Source organism: Polistes canadensis, unplaced genomic scaffold (assembly GCF_001313835.1).
Source record: "Polistes canadensis isolate GaletaPanama2010 unplaced genomic scaffold, ASM131383v1 scaffold_0, whole genome shotgun sequence".
Classification (NCBI taxonomy): Eukaryota; Metazoa; Arthropoda; class Insecta; order Hymenoptera; family Vespidae; genus Polistes; species Polistes canadensis.
Window position 1 is genome coordinate 839634 of NW_014569547.1, and position 16258 is coordinate 855891.

At 31.9% G+C, this 16258-nt stretch overlaps 1 protein-coding gene across 4 annotated transcripts in view; it reads left to right on the forward strand.

Moving 5' to 3' along the window:
* The window catches only part of LOC106790448 (discoidin domain-containing receptor 2), a 149575-nt gene extending 147512 nt beyond the window's left edge, over positions 1 to 2063 (forward strand). For all 4 annotated transcript variants that reach the window (XM_014755381.1, XM_014755631.1, XM_014755545.1 and 1 more), the window contains one exon: positions 568 to 2063. In XM_014755381.1, coding sequence (XP_014610867.1) covers positions 568 to 729 — 162 coding nt within the window. In that variant the 3' untranslated portion in view covers positions 730 to 2063. The remainder of the gene's footprint in view (positions 1 to 567) is intronic.
* Positions 2064 to 16258: the final 14195 nt, after the last annotated feature.

Genomic DNA, 16258 nt, shown 5'->3' on the forward strand with positions numbered 1-16258 from the left:
TAACATATCAAATAATTATCTTTTTATATCTTTATCTCTCTTTACCTTTCTATATTATTTTTCTATTTCTTTGATCTAAATGACACATTGTTACTCGAACGAATTTTTCATATTTTTTCACGAACGTCCTAGCTTAACTCGTACCTCTTCCTTTTTTTTTCTATTTTATCACAAACAAACAGATAAAATATTTATCGAAAAATTTGAGATATGTACTGATTACACGATGTAATTATTATGGTATAACTTCAAATTTGTGTATCAGCAATTTCGAATTTATCATAGATTTTTAATTAACATTAATAATCGAATGAACAAATAAATCGATATAATCTCATTAACAAACAGTTATCAAAATAATAATTGATCGAAGTATATTACGTCAGTTCGTTAGCATATTAACGTTTTAATCGATCTTAAACATATATATATATATATACCTATATAAGTAGATTTAGCAAAAGACGTTCGACAAACGAGTCACATAGGTCTCCCTTTCGACACTTAACGACAGTTTAGCCAAAGTTTTAGCCGAGCTTTGGGCCACCCTCGTCTTATCTTTTACAGATGATACTACCACTGCCGAAGAACTGTCCTAAGGAGATCTACGAGCTGATGCGCGAGTGTTGGCAACGTAACGACGTAGATCGTCCAAACTTCCGTGAAATACATCTATTCCTACAAAGAAAAAATCTTGGTTACAAGCCGAACACTTCTAACGACACTTGATATCGAGAATTGGAAGGCTGGAACCTGATCCGGCTTTCTATGATCGGCGAATTGAACGGAAATTGGTGGAACTGTCCCTCATCGACCAACTTAGAACAAATCGGTCCGAGTTAGTAACCGAATTACGAAGTAAAAGGGGAAACTTCAGATTAAAAGGAAAAAAGGGGGAGATGAATGAGAAACGAAACGAAAACAAAAATAGTGAATTGGTGAAAAAAAAAAAAGGATGCTTTAGGTTTAACGAGCCGTGAATCGGACCTTTTTTTTGTTCCCCTCCAACAAAACGGCCTTCTTCTAATTGCAAAAACTTGTAGGCTTTCACGGTCTAAGGGGCTAATCGCGCGTGAGGAGAAAACAAAACAAAAAAAATAAAAGGAAAAGGGAAATATGAGAGAGAAGGTGTTGGGGGGGCAGGACGGGGGAGGGGGAAGGGCCGATAGAAACGTAATGTCGTTACCTTTAGTCGTTTTCTTTCTTGAATTATTGCCAATTGGACGTACCAAATCCTTGATATCCCTACGATCTTTTCGTGAAACGTCGAAAAGATGAGATAGACGAAAAAAAAAAAACAACAAAAAGAAAAAAGAAGAAGTCTCGTGAAAAAAGTTCAAGACGAGGGAAAAGAATATCGAACGGATAAGACTTCAGCCCTCCCCCTCCCCTCTTCCCCCCCCATGCCACCCACTTCTTCTCGTCGGGGTCGAGAGACGCGAACAGCTTCGGTGTTTTTGATTTTCCTCTTTTTTTTTCTGTTCTATTTTTTTTCTCTCTCGCGTGTTTGCTCTCCTTTCCAGTTAGCCGTTCTTATAAAACTAAATTGAGAAAATGCATCTCGGAAGAGAGAGAGAGAGGAAAAAAAGTTGAACATTTAGGGAATTGCTTATCGAGGTCATAGCAGAAAGATGCAATATACAAAATTTGGACCGAAGATTGTTTTGGACGAAAGGTACTGTGCTCCGTTCTTGAAATGTTTATTATAAAAACAATGGAAACAACAAAATAATATTACGACGGGTGCATGCGATTTTGCGCTTTTTTTATTATTATTATTATTATTTTGTTATATTTTCCTTATTTTTCATTTATCTTCAATTCAGTAGTTACTTATTTTTCTTTTCGTAACGTATTATTACGTGTCCATAATAATATTCGCGTGAAATTTATAACATACCACTCATTGATTTGTCATAACTCGAAATGAAAAAGAAAAATCAAGTATGTGTGTGTGTGTGTTATACATATACGTATAAAAAAAAACTGGGCGTAATATTATTTCTGCGTGTGGCAGTTCGAACGGGGGGTATTTTATTTATTTTTCTCTTTTATATGATAGAAGAAGCACTATATATATATATATATATATATATATATATATATATATATACATATATGACACATGTATCATTTATCATAAAGAAACTTTCAGATTTGGAGAAATATAATATTATATAGGATGGAGTATAAAACGGTAAGCAGAGAGTCGTATACGCATACAGTTATACACATACATTCGATGGTATACCTATGTATGCATATACAATACACATGTAACATACGTACACGTATGTAAGAGTATATCTCTCCGGTAAGATGGATGGATAACGATTCTGATCCATAGTGTATATCCCCCTCATACAAAATGAAATCGGCGGTTTCCAGGTGCAAACGATATAGGTGGATACACTCGCGTATGTATACACTGTTCGTCCCGAAATTGATACTGTCAGCAAATAAGCTTACGACGACTGCCACCAACGCGATTCTCATGTCACGTTCGGAATATACGCGAATCGGTCTACTACGAAATCAGTATAGCTAACATATATCTATAAGGATACATAAGGATTTTCTAACCAAACGAGTTTATCAACTACGAATTTATAGACAATACTTTCAACTTTCAATAATAAATTAGAATAAATAAATATCTTCTCTTTTTTTTTTTACGTTAAATACGATCGTCATTTTGTTCTATTTTGTTTTTTTTTTTATTGGGTCACGATTATTCAAACGCAATTTAAATTATTTCACTTTCGGCTATGTATATTGTACTAGTATGATATATATATATATTAGAAACAGAAAAATAAGTATCGTTAAAAAATATCAAATTGCTATTCGACGCTGATGTAAATAGATAGAAAGAAAGAAAAAAACGTGATAGAATAGTGAGATATATTTCATTTTTATTAAACGGTTATGCACGCCTTGTCGTAAAACAATATTTGCTTAACGTTTTTGTTAGAATTTTGGCTTTATACTATTCCTGACTCAAAACTAAAATAAGTATTATACGAATCGAAGGATATCATTTCCTTTATTTGTTCCTTTTTTTTTTTTCATTGCATGCAATGATTTGTGTTTTTAGTTAATTCGCACGAACACCGACAGTAGAGATACTTTTTTGATATACACGGTAGATACAAAAAAACATGGCAGGCAGGTAGAAAAAGACCAAGAGCATTTCTATCTCTCTCTCTCTCTCTCTCTCTCTCTACTTTTTATCTGTATGTAGGCTTGAAATAACACGGAATTATTCCTTTTCTGACAACGGAAAAAGTCAATCAACGGTGACATTCAGCGACGAGTGAGAACAGTGAACGTGGGAAACACTCTATCCCGTGAGATTTATTGCAAAAACGAACTATGTTCTCTATTCGTTTGTTATCGAACACATACCGTATGATTTTTCGGATTGTCCGTTTCTTCTCTTTCGCAAAAGATCCCTAGAAAAACGTTTATCACTTGTTTTTTTTCCTTTTTTTTCTATCTTGTTTTGCTTTTTTCGTTCTCTATTTTTTTTTTTTTTTTTTTACAGAAAAATAAGGATAAATCTAATTGTAAAATCCTTGAATACAACGCATATCGAGGAACATATCACGTAAAATGATGATCCTTGCTTAAACATGTGAAGCATGTTTCTGTTCTTGCTTTTTCTTTTCTTTTTTTTATTTTTTATATATAATAGTTATTTGTTCTTTTATTTATTTTTCGTTATTTTAGAAATAAAAACATTTCAGCTTAAATTCCTAATTGAACGTTAAAAAGCATGATCTGTAATTATATATTTTTCTGCTATTAATTGTGTTTCGGTTTTGGGGTCAAGTGTTTGTTTGTTTGGTTTAAAACGAGACAAAATAAATATCTTAATTGTAAAATAAAGGAAATAGTAAAATTTGTTGATAAATTTAATTCTAAAAGGATTGTTTGAACTTTACGTCAAGAACGGAGAAGCACTTGTCGAGTATGATTCCCAAAGAGCTTTCCGATGTACAAAAGATAATGCAATTTTAAGGACATTCAAATCTTTTTGCAAGAGAAATTAAACAAATGCAATATTTAAATAGTTTATACGTATAAGAAAAAGAGATGGAAATGTATGAAAATAAATGATAAGTATAACGATGATGATGATGATGATGATGTAGGTGATGATGATGAACTATTAAATAAACTTAGGATGCGCTTAGCCAAAGTGCATAAATGTTTGACAATACTATTAGAGATTGCAGTATATAAAAAAGAAATTCGTAGGATATAGAGCGTAAGGAAATGTTAAAGGGTTTTAATCGATTAAACAAAAGACAGACACACACGCACACTCACACACATACATACATACACTTGTTTTAATGGCGTCCTTTCTAAGAGAATTAATTATTATTATTCGCAAAGATATATCAAAAATATTAATATCGTTTTTCATCTATTTTCTTACGTTTTCTCGATTTAAAAATGAAAAGAAAAAATATAATGGAAAAATCTGTCACAACACAGCAGATAAGATTATTTTACACAGTCTTTTAAATTTATTTAACATTTTTATTCATATTTCTGTGAATTTATTTCTTTTTTTTTGTTAATATTGCGAATAATAATGAACGAATCGAAAAGAGGGAAAGGGATCAGAAAACGATGATTGGGCGGACGCGAGGGACCTGAAATTTTATTTTAAATAATTATTATGCGTGACAAATTTATCCTGACAAATACTTTTCTCCACCTCGTAATAACAATCATTATGATTTCATCATAATTCTATCTTGAATTATTACAAAATAACTCTCCTATTAGTAATACTAATCGAAAATTAAACCAAAAAATGTTTATTTCAAAATGATCTTATTATTAACGCAGATACTAAAAAGCCACAAAACACACATTCTAACTATAATTAAAACAACAAGAAAAAATTATAGAAAAGTATTTGCCGGAATAAATGAATGACTGGTTAACATAATTTCAAAAAGGAGTCTACTATTATAGTCCTGTTCACGAATACAAAAACAACAATAACAACAAAATTAAAATCTATCTCTAAGAAAATGATGTGAAAATTGAAATGTTGATAGCATACATGATACGTATGTGTCAATCTGTATGTCAGTATGCGTGCAATAATCTGTGTGTGTGTGTGTGAATTTCCGTGTGAATGAACATCGGTGGAGCCTGGCGAGAGGATAGACATGAACCCATTAGACGTGTATAATTATAGTATAATAATATAATATTATAATAAACGTTCAATATAGGTTAAGCCCGATGACATGTCGCGACACGTTAAACTGAACATAAAAATTCATTAATCGAGTGGTGATAGGCGTTGATCATTTGATATATATATATATATTCATTAATMCCCCCCCCTCCTCTCCAATTGGCTCCTAACGATAATGCTTTGGCTATGATTGCGAGCTTTATTGTCGAAATTGAGATTAACTAAATGAAGAAAAATTCTATCGAAGAGTATCGAGATATATGATATTATTATTATTATTACTATTACTATTACTATTAATATTATTATTATTATTATAGATATATATATAATATATATACATAATATTATTAAAATTATATATGTATATATTATATATGTGTATAGTGTTTTATAATATAAATATATATAGTGTTAATGATCTCGACACAACTATTAACACGTAAGTAATTTAATGAAACGATTAGAAATTAAGTGTTACCGTATACTGCTATATATAATACTTGTTGAGAAAAAGAAAAAAAAAGAAAAGAAGAATAAGAAGAAGTTTGTGAGATAAATCGTTCTAATTAACACGTTGACTGGTTGCGCTAATTTTCCCTTTAGAAAAACAACAATAATTATATTAATTAGATAAACAAAAAAAAATCGGTCACAAATGACTCTTTAGATAGCCTCCCCCCTTCCACCCCACCACCATTCTCATTGACGGAATAAATGTCGGACGCGAATGACCCATGTGGCACAGTCAACATGTTAAAAAAACAACGATAAAAAGGAAAAACAAAAAAAAAAGAAAAGTAAAATAAAAACTAGACGATTACCCACTACGACGATTACGACGATGACTATTGACACGTTATACGCACACATATTTCTTCCTAACGAATTAAAAATCATTCAATGTGTTTTGTCATTGAATATCACGATTAACAATTAACGTGTGTATATAATAATTACATATGTAATTGTATGGTATGTGTAATTATAAGCAAATTCCGCAGATACTACGTATGTTATTTAAATAATTTGCAAGAGAAACACCCAAATTGTGGATAAATAAGTATAGCGCATGTACGCTTAATTATAGAAAAAAATATAAAATGGTGGAATCCATTATATCAAGGGGGAAAAAACCTATGGGAATAGAGCGTAAGGAAGAAAAAAATCAATTGTCTGGGTGGAACGTTTTTCAAATTAAATGAACACGCGAATTAAAAGAAAAGAAAAGAAAAAAAAACAAAATAAAAAAAAGAACAAAAAAAAAAAAGATCCAAAAAATAAGCCGTACGCGTAATGCCAACGTTATCTCTATCTCTATCTCTCTCTCTCTCTCTCTTCCTATTTTCTATCTCCTTTTATCTATCTAGCTATCTATCTATCTATCTATCTATCACTCTTTCTCTATTTCTGTCTCTCTGTTTCTCTTGTAGAGAAAGACTTTATACGATTTGTAATAAACGAAATAACATTCGCGTCGTGTGCGCAAGATTTCATACGAAGTTATAATTTGGTCAGTTTGGTATGTAGCTTTATATAGTTATATATATATATATATATATAGATATACGTATACATACATAGACGCGCTCACGTTATATAAGAGGAAAATATATCTATGTATATGTATATCCTACGTAAATATATTTTCCGCAACGACTGGACGAGTTACATATAAAATCGCTCAACGATGTTACTTAATTAATGACTATTTCATCGGAAACGTTCGAAATATCATTTTTTTTTTTCTTTTTTTTTTTTCATAATCTTTTTCATTCGACCCCTCGCAACCCTCCTCACCCCTCCACAACCACTCGGCTTATTATTTTATTTTTTAACGAACGAACGAACAAACGAACGAACGAACGAACGAAAGAAATCCTAATTATCTTATCTCGTTTATTTTTACCAATTTTTTTTCTATATTTTACACGAAACAGTTTTTCTTTTTTTGTTGTCTATTAAAGATAAAGTCCGAGCGAGTTTAAAAAAAAAAAGAAACAAAAAAAGAAAAAGTAAAAAAAGTTGATTCTCTTTAAACAATTCTAAACTATTATAAGTACATTAAATCATTGTAATCGTAGAATGAATGTATATTCATTTCTATCTGCATTTGTGTGTGTTCCGCGTGAATTGTTCATTTTTTTTATATTTGGATAACCTATTCTAATCTTTTAATTGACAGAATCAAACTGGAACGACGGTTCTATCAATTGTTGTGTCAATCTTGATATATATCTCGTGTTATATTCCTTTTTTTTTGGGATTCATTTGTCGAACAATTTTAAATGCCACACGCACAATAATAATATAACTATATAACAATGAAAAATATTTAACAACAATACTGTTGTTTTCCCGATAGGTTATACAACATCGTGCAATTTGACATTTTTTGTGTGGTACATTTGTTTTTCTATTCTTTATTTTTTTTTTTATTTCTTTTAATTTCTATGGCATCGCACAAAACGAAATTTAATATGCGTCGCACGGAGCTGCGTTTTTTGTTAACCTCCCTTCACACCTATCCACCCCCTAACCCTTCTCTTCACCCTAAGACAAGAGACGAGCGGGACAAAAAATTTAATTTCTTTTCTTTTTTTTCTTCCCCAACGAATCTTTTTCCTGTTCGAATTGGTCGATCTTTCCTGATTGGTTGGTCGATCGGATAAACGCGTACCCAATAAGGCCTTATTTTTGAAAATACATCGGGATTGGAATTTTATAATTTACCCGTCTCTCTCCCTCTCCCTCTCTCTCTCTCTCTCTCTCTCATTGAGAATGTGCGGAATCGCGCAACGAGCGTTGAAATTCACATCAATTCCAACCATAGTAGTAGCTCCGTCAATCAATTTATTATGACCTGCTTTTGTTCCATTTTTCTTTTTTGACTTTTTTTTTATTTTTCCAACATAAAATTCCAAATTTTTCGCATATCTCGCTACAATAATTATCAATTATAACGAGAGAAAGAGAGGGAGAGGGGTAGGAGGAGTAAAAAGGAGAAAAAATAAAAAGTATAAAATTCCTTGACGCGGTGTTACGCAGAGGAAAATTTCGATGTAAATATTAGAGAAAGAACCCCCGTACCCAACGATTATGAGATAACAAAAACTGTTGAAAGAGAATATAAAAAAAAAAAAAGAACAAAAAACAAGGAAAAGAAGAGTGAAAAAAATCACCCGGCCCACCCACCATTCAGCCCCATTCCTAAAAACGCTAATAATCTTATTTGTTTTAATTTTCGCAATTAAAGTCGATCTTTTACGTTAGTTTGGATAATCCAAACGGGGGCCGTATTTGCTCGTGCGAAACTTTGAACGCGGTAGAGTACGTAACTGCAAATAATGGAAGAAGAAAGAAAAAGATAGAATGGGGAGGAAAAAAAAGAAAAAATAAAGAAGAACAAAAAGAACGTAAGCGCGGCAAATCAACCAAGAACGTTCTACTTGCATGTATGTATGTGTGGGGGAGAGGAGGGGGGTTAAGGAAACATTTTACACGAATAGTTTAAAAATGTCGGATCCAAGAGTTCCGAGTTAGAGAATTTTCAGTTGGTCGAGGAAAGATTGGTGTGTGGTCTAGGTATTATTATTATTATTATTATTATTATTATACCCATAGTTAAATATACAATACTAGAAAGACAAAAAGCACGTGTTACTGCAACACACGTGTGCAATCTCTACGTGCAAATATGAACGACGAGATGGGTTGTAAATATAAGCCGGACACGTTACCCAAGAACCACAGGGTTAACCCTGGTGTTGTCTATTGTTATCATATCGGCTGCATATCGATTATTGTATGCGATAAACAGAACCTCCTGTAAATGTCACGCTATCGTGTATTTAATACGTTTGTACATAGCGATTCGTTTTCAATAAATACTCAACGCTTTGACTTTTGTCGAGCAATTTATGGTCTTGCCCGTACAACGATCTATCTATCTATCTATCTATCTATCTATCTATCTATCTATCTATGTATTTATGTGTACCATCCTCAAACGATGACTTGTAAATTCGCTAAACGAATTCATTCGATCGCAGAACTATTGATATTAATACTACTACTATGGGAAATACCTGACGAAGAAATCAACGATCAGGTTAGTATAAATATTTCATTTAATTATTTATATATATATATATATGTATATTATTAAGTATATCGAAAAATCATCGAAATATTATAAAAATTTGCATGAATTAATGTCACCGAATTAATACGATATAATAATTTAATTTAATTTCACGTCAGAGATCGTTAAACCCTTTTATTCATCATTTTTCCTTCTTTATATATCTCCTAGATTCTTTTATCCCTTTCTAAAGTTAATGATAAATAATCTGTACTCGACGTATCATTCTTATTTTTTGCAATCTCTCCATCCCTTTCAACTTCTTCATCTTTTTTTTTTTCTCTCCTCCTTTTCTTTCCTTTTCTTTCTTTTTTTTTTTTCTTTCTTTCTCCACAACTCATTCTTCATTCTCACTCCTTTCTATCTCACCCCGCGGCTGTCTGGACCCTTTAAAGTAACCTCATTTCTACTTTTGTCGTACCTTCTTTCATATACCCACGTATAAATAATATACACGTATACGTATATGTGTAAGATATACAAATCCCCCCTCCCCCTCCTGGCATATAATTTTATATTATATTTAATATTTCATTTATATATAATGAAAACTTTTTCGAATATATTACGATCGCAACTTTATCTAATATAAATCAAATGTTAACAACAACAACAACAACAAAATAACTCGCATTGAAGATATATTAATATTTAAAAAAAAAAAAGTGAAGAACGAAAAATAGAAGAATAAAAATAAATCTGTAAAAAATGTCACAAATTTTTTTTCGGTATACTCGTAAATAAATATAACTATACGATATATCGAGAGTGTTTAGTGTGGTCAATCTAGGATCTGTTTCTTTTTTTTTTTTTTTTATTTCCTAGCACCTCTTCTCTATTATTCCACGTCTTTAATTTAAACGAGCTACATGCCTTACCCAGTTTCTTCTATCTATCTTACCTTTAACAACACCCTCTCGATTTCTGCTATTTCTTTTTTCGCCATTTGAAACACCCTTTAATTAAGTCGCCCCAATTCGTTACCGTGAGGCACAAACGTGAGTTGCTCTCAGCAATGTTGCTAAACTCTTCTGTGATTCTCTTTTGTAACATCTCTCTCTCTCTCTCTCTCTCTCTCTCTCTCTCTTTGTTTTTCGTCTTTATCTATTCTCTCTCGGTCTCTGATTTTTATTTCAAAATAATACTCATTACAATACGTTCAACAAAAAGAAAAAAACAAAAAAAAAAGAAAAATCTCCACCCCCCCCCCCCCGAATATAATACGTTCTAGTAGAAGAAGATATCTACAATATTTTTTTTTTCTTTTTTTTTTTTTTACCGCAGCAAACAAGACCGTGCATTCGAATTTCGTATCGTGCATGCATGCATGCATGCATTCCGCAAAAGAGAAAGAAATATAGAAGAAGAAGAAGAAAAAAAAAAAAAAACAATATCACGAGACTAGGTTATTTTCTTTTCAAATCGCACACCACTCCCCCCTCCCCCTCCCCCTCCACCCGTTAACCTTTCTCGAATGTTAATATTATACGCGAATCGATGAAATATTTGTATTTTAGATAAATAACATTAGCCATTTAGACGATGCTATAAAAGATATAAGCAAAGAAGAAGAAAAGAAAAAAAAGAAAAAGACACACACACATACACACAATTTTTCTACGTAGATAGTTTAACGTGGAAGTAGTACCGATAAAGATAATATATAATCGATCGTTTACAGCACTTGTTTTCTAGGAACGTGTTAGAACCAACGAGGGAATAAAACAAAGAGAGAGAGAGAGAGAGAGAGAGAGAGAGAGAGAGAGAAATAGAGAGAGAAATAGAGAAAGAGAAAATATCACCCGAGGCAATAACCAATTCGTTGTAATGCTGCAAAATTTCATTTCCACCTGTCGCCAGAAAGAGCCAACATGGTGGTGGTGGTTCCTCCGTTAAATATATCTTTGTCTCTATCTCTTTTTCATTCTGTCTCTCTTTCTCTTTCTCTTTCACCTTCTGTAGTTCTCTCTTTTAGTCGTTTAACACCGAGAAAATCCGGAAAATTTAGTTTATCTCTTTTGCTACTTCCCTTTAGCCAACGATATAACGTATATATATATATATATATATATACAACATGTTATTATTTATTAAACGTAATACCAATATAAATAATACAGGAATATATGTTTAAGTGAGAGTACTACCATTTCAAATAAATAAATACTCATGGTGGAGATTGATTGAAGAGCCCTGAATGGGCAATGGGTTAGAACAATTTCACGAAAATTGGAAGACCATGGTGGTATTCGAGTTCTAATATAATAGTCAACTCCCAACTATCCAATTTCTTGAAGAATATTACAAATTTAAAAGGTAATCTGTAAGATAGGGTCTACTTTAATAATTGTATAACAATATAAAATGTGTGTGAATTAATTATAGAGAAAGAAAACAAAAATAAAAGGAAAATTAAACTCATGGATAGAGAGAAGATGTCAATCATTTAAACAATTTTCTTTGCAAATCGTTCCTATTCAATTTTTTATAATGTTAAATAAACTTGTGTTAATAATATATATTAATCATTTATTTCTAGTAATAGTATTTTGAATGTGCGTTGAGAAAAATGTGAATATCATCGTACCAAATTCGATGTGTTATCGGTATATACGGTATATATATATAATATATATATATATATATACCTTACATATCTACATATAAAATCAATAACAGATACCAGAACTGACAGGAAACGAAAGGATAACTAGCCATCAATTACTTCGCACTACGATAATATTGATTTGGTAATTAGCTCGTTGATCCGAATAAGTAAATAAAATAAAAAGTGCAGGGGGTATTAGTTTCTGGTTCACACGAGATCAGTTGTAACATTAATTATTAAATACGTTTCTCTCTTTTTAATGACCGATAGATTTCTAATTATTGTCTTTATGAAAATTTCATTTCATTAGATATCGGAAAACGAGAAACCCGTGTTACGTAAAATCGTTTACAATTGCTGGAAAATCAACGAAAAGTAAAATATTTCAATAGAAACTATTCATTCTCGAACGAGAATGTGAAATAAAAAGTAAATAAATTAAAAAAAAAAAAACAAAATACAGAAATAGAAGAGAATAAAATGTTCAAATATAATATATACCATGATAATTTCCTATTATTATAGCGAGATGGAAAATATTTTTGAAAGATCTTACCGGAAGTATTGTTACCCGTACTCCCGCAACAACGAATTTTGTTTGACACTAACTGTGCTTCGCTGCTGCGACCGACACCTGCTACCCTTTGCTGCACTCAAAGAGAAAATAAAATAAGGGTTTTGGTAAGAAGGGTAAGAAGAAGAAGAAGAAGAAGAAGAAGGGGTGGCAGGTGATGGGAGGAAACTAAAGAGAGTAAATAAAATTATAACCAGCACAAAGTTTATAAGCAAATATGACAACCAATATCATAAAAATCGTTCAAGATCACCCTCCCCCCTCATCCCCTATTAAATGAAAAATCTACATTATTATAGAAAAGAAAATATATTATCTTACATTTTGTATTTTATTTAATTTCCATCAAGTCATATCAATCTCTTGATTTTCTTATTTCAATAACATTTAAAAATTTATATTTTGTCTTTTTCTACATCAATAAAAGTCGTTCTTTCTTTCCTTTTTTTTTTCTTTACGCGCATAGTAATATTTTCCTTCGTTAGAGATCTCTTCTTTTTCAAATACACTCGAAACATCTCTCGGCTTGGAAATAAAATTTCAAAAAGAAAACACAAAAATGTTTTTTGATAGTCCAAATGCGCGATACAATTTCGGATAGAAAATTTTGTTCTTTCATAGAAACGAAATAAAAGTGACAAAATGATGTATAAAGAGAAAAAAAAAAATCAAATGTTATATAATAAATATAATAATCATTCTCTCTCTTATCGTTCTTATACGTATTCACATCAAATTCCCATATATACTATCTTACGAAGGAAATAAAAAAAGAAGAAAAAAAAAAGGGAAAAAATCATTTCGTTTCTCGTGATCTCTTTCCTGTAAACCCGATCCTCTCAGGATGACTTTAAAAAGGACAAGAAATGAGATTTCCTTACCTTGGGAGCTACATTTCTCAATCGATCAATAGAAAATTTCTTCTTACTCCTCCACCTCCTCCTCCTCCACCACCCTCACTTCTTTCTCTTAAGAGAAGAAGAAGGAGAAAGAAGAGGGGATGGAAAAGGAAGGTTGTAAAGAAAGAAAGAGGGGGATGGTAAAGTAACGCTTGTCCTACGGAAAGAAGCACGAACAGAATTATTGGATGTTTACTCTTCGAGGAAGTAGCTTAACGGATAAGGACGTGAGCGGACTTTTCGCGTGGAAAAATAAGCAAAAGGAAGGAAACGAAACGAAAGGAAAGGAAAGGAAAAGAAAAGAAGGTAAGGAAAGGAAAGGAAAAGAAGGAAATATGGAAGGGTAGACAGAGAAGAGAAAAAAAAAAAAAAGAAAAAAAAGAAGGGAATTGAAAGAGAAAGAGAGTTCTCATAGCGTGCGACGAGACAATCTATATTTTTGCCCCGTTTCGAAAGTTTAAAGAGCCACGAGATTGTCGTAGCATGATCAACGACTCGTGGATAACTGCATCACCGTCCCAAACTTTGCTTATCTCTTTCTATCTTTACCGACGATATGAAATTTTTTATTTTCACGTACTTTCGAAAACAACTACTTCTCGTTTATTGCAAACTTTCTTACTTTAAACCACCACTGATAAATATTACTCATTGTATTATTATATCGTTACATACACAAACACACACATATACACACATTCTAATATTTATTTTTATTTTATATTATAATGATAATATTTAAAAAAAAAATACATCTGTTATTTAAATTATTTACTAAAGATATATGCAGGAATAATCGAAATTACGGACTCGAATTAGGTCGAATAGTTTTCGTTCAATTCGGATTCATGGATTCTATCCACGTGAACATATTCGATTATATGATTTACTTATTCGAATATTTCATTCGATTGGATCGGTACCTAATTTTCGATTCAAGATTTTTGTCTATACAATTTCTAACATCCGATTTGCACTGTTGCAATGAAATAATCACGGTGTCAAGGATAGTAAATCAAGTATCGAGTCTAAAGCTAGGCATCCAAATTTTGCATGATTCGATATATTTATGTATCGACAAAATTTCTGGTCTTAATTCGATACCCAAACCAAAACCGATTCAATCCGATACTCTCCGATACACGTTATTTCGGTAGGGTCAGGTTGGCAATATCTTTTTTCTTTTTTTTTTTTCTCGATTACAGAAAGGAACCCCACAGTTTTCCACCACATAAATTTATTCCGGTATCCTTAATTTTCGATATATATATATAAGGTGAGATTCAAAGAAACGAGTATTAGAGAATTTCTTTTCGTCGCAGAGAAGATCGATGAGACAAGTAAAATATAGCGAAGTACATTAAAGCCCAAGTAATATGTTTGAAAAAAGTGGGAGGAGGGAGACTTTGATCAATTACCAAACCGAACAACGATAACGTTGTGTATCTATAATATTATTATTATTTTTCTAAATAACACACACAATGTATCAAGACATACATTTCTTCTCATCTACTTAAAACAAATTGCCGAGTAATAATTAAACGTAATTATTTTTCCAATTATTACATCTTCGTTATTATAAAATAATACATAATCAAATGTAATCAAAAGAAAAAAAAAGAAAAGAACAATTGTATAAATTAAAAACCAACGAATCTAATCGACTAATCAATCTCTTAAACGTATGAAAAAATTTTATCAAAACGAATCAAGAAAGATGAGAAGAAAAAATGTACATGACAGTTACATGTACAAAAGAATCAATTAACTTTGATATATCAGTCCCGTTAAAATAGTTAACAATTCGCATATGTTGTTAGGTGATACACTTTATCAAAAATTTCCTACTAACATTCGATCTCGGAGTTTTTCAATCTATCGTTAACGTTAACAAGCACGTTACATCGGACGTATGATTTTTTGCAAAAGCTTTTTCGTAAAACTTTAATTAACTACGTTGGTATACCCACGTAGATACCTACATCTAATGCGAAATTTGACCTCATATTTCGCTAAAGTTCCGTCACATTCTGGCAGGGGCAGGAAGGAGGGGGGTGGCCAGGGGCCAGGGGCCAGGGGGCACCTATTTTTCCGACAATATAATACATAACGCATCAGACAAGCGGACAGACGGACAGACAGACACACAGACAGTTCGCGTATCCGTCCGAACGATTTTATCGAAAACGATGTATAGGTAAAAGGTATGTATATATATATATGTATATATATCTACCCTTACGTGTATACTATTTTCCACGGCTCGTGTAAATTCCAATTAAAACGAGAACGTAACTGATAAATACCATACGAACGGTTTATTCCGCCGATACGTAAACTGGATATACCCTACACAATGTTTTCCATAGACCTCGTCGTTATTTTTACTGCAAATTAAATTGCTTTTTTTATAAAACGAACGAATGAACGAATGAACGAACGAGCGAGCGAACGAACGAAGCGTGCCCCCGCTCCCGCCCCCTCCGTCACCTCAACGACGACTCCTTGTTACGAAAGTCGAAAGAAGTGTGCAACCTTTAACGATTTTTTTTTATTTTCTTCTTCTCCTCCCGACCCGCGCGAAACAAATTTAGAACGTTTTCTTTTCTTTCGAATTTGTTATATATATATATATATACCCATGATGTTTATATATTCTTTTTAAAATTTTTATTCATACCTTTTCCTTTATATTATTTCTTTATTTCTTTTCAATTTGTTGACATTAATGAAGGTGACTCTCAGTTGATTCCAAACCGAGTCACTAAATTAATCCCAGTTTTAGGATTTTACCATAGTAACC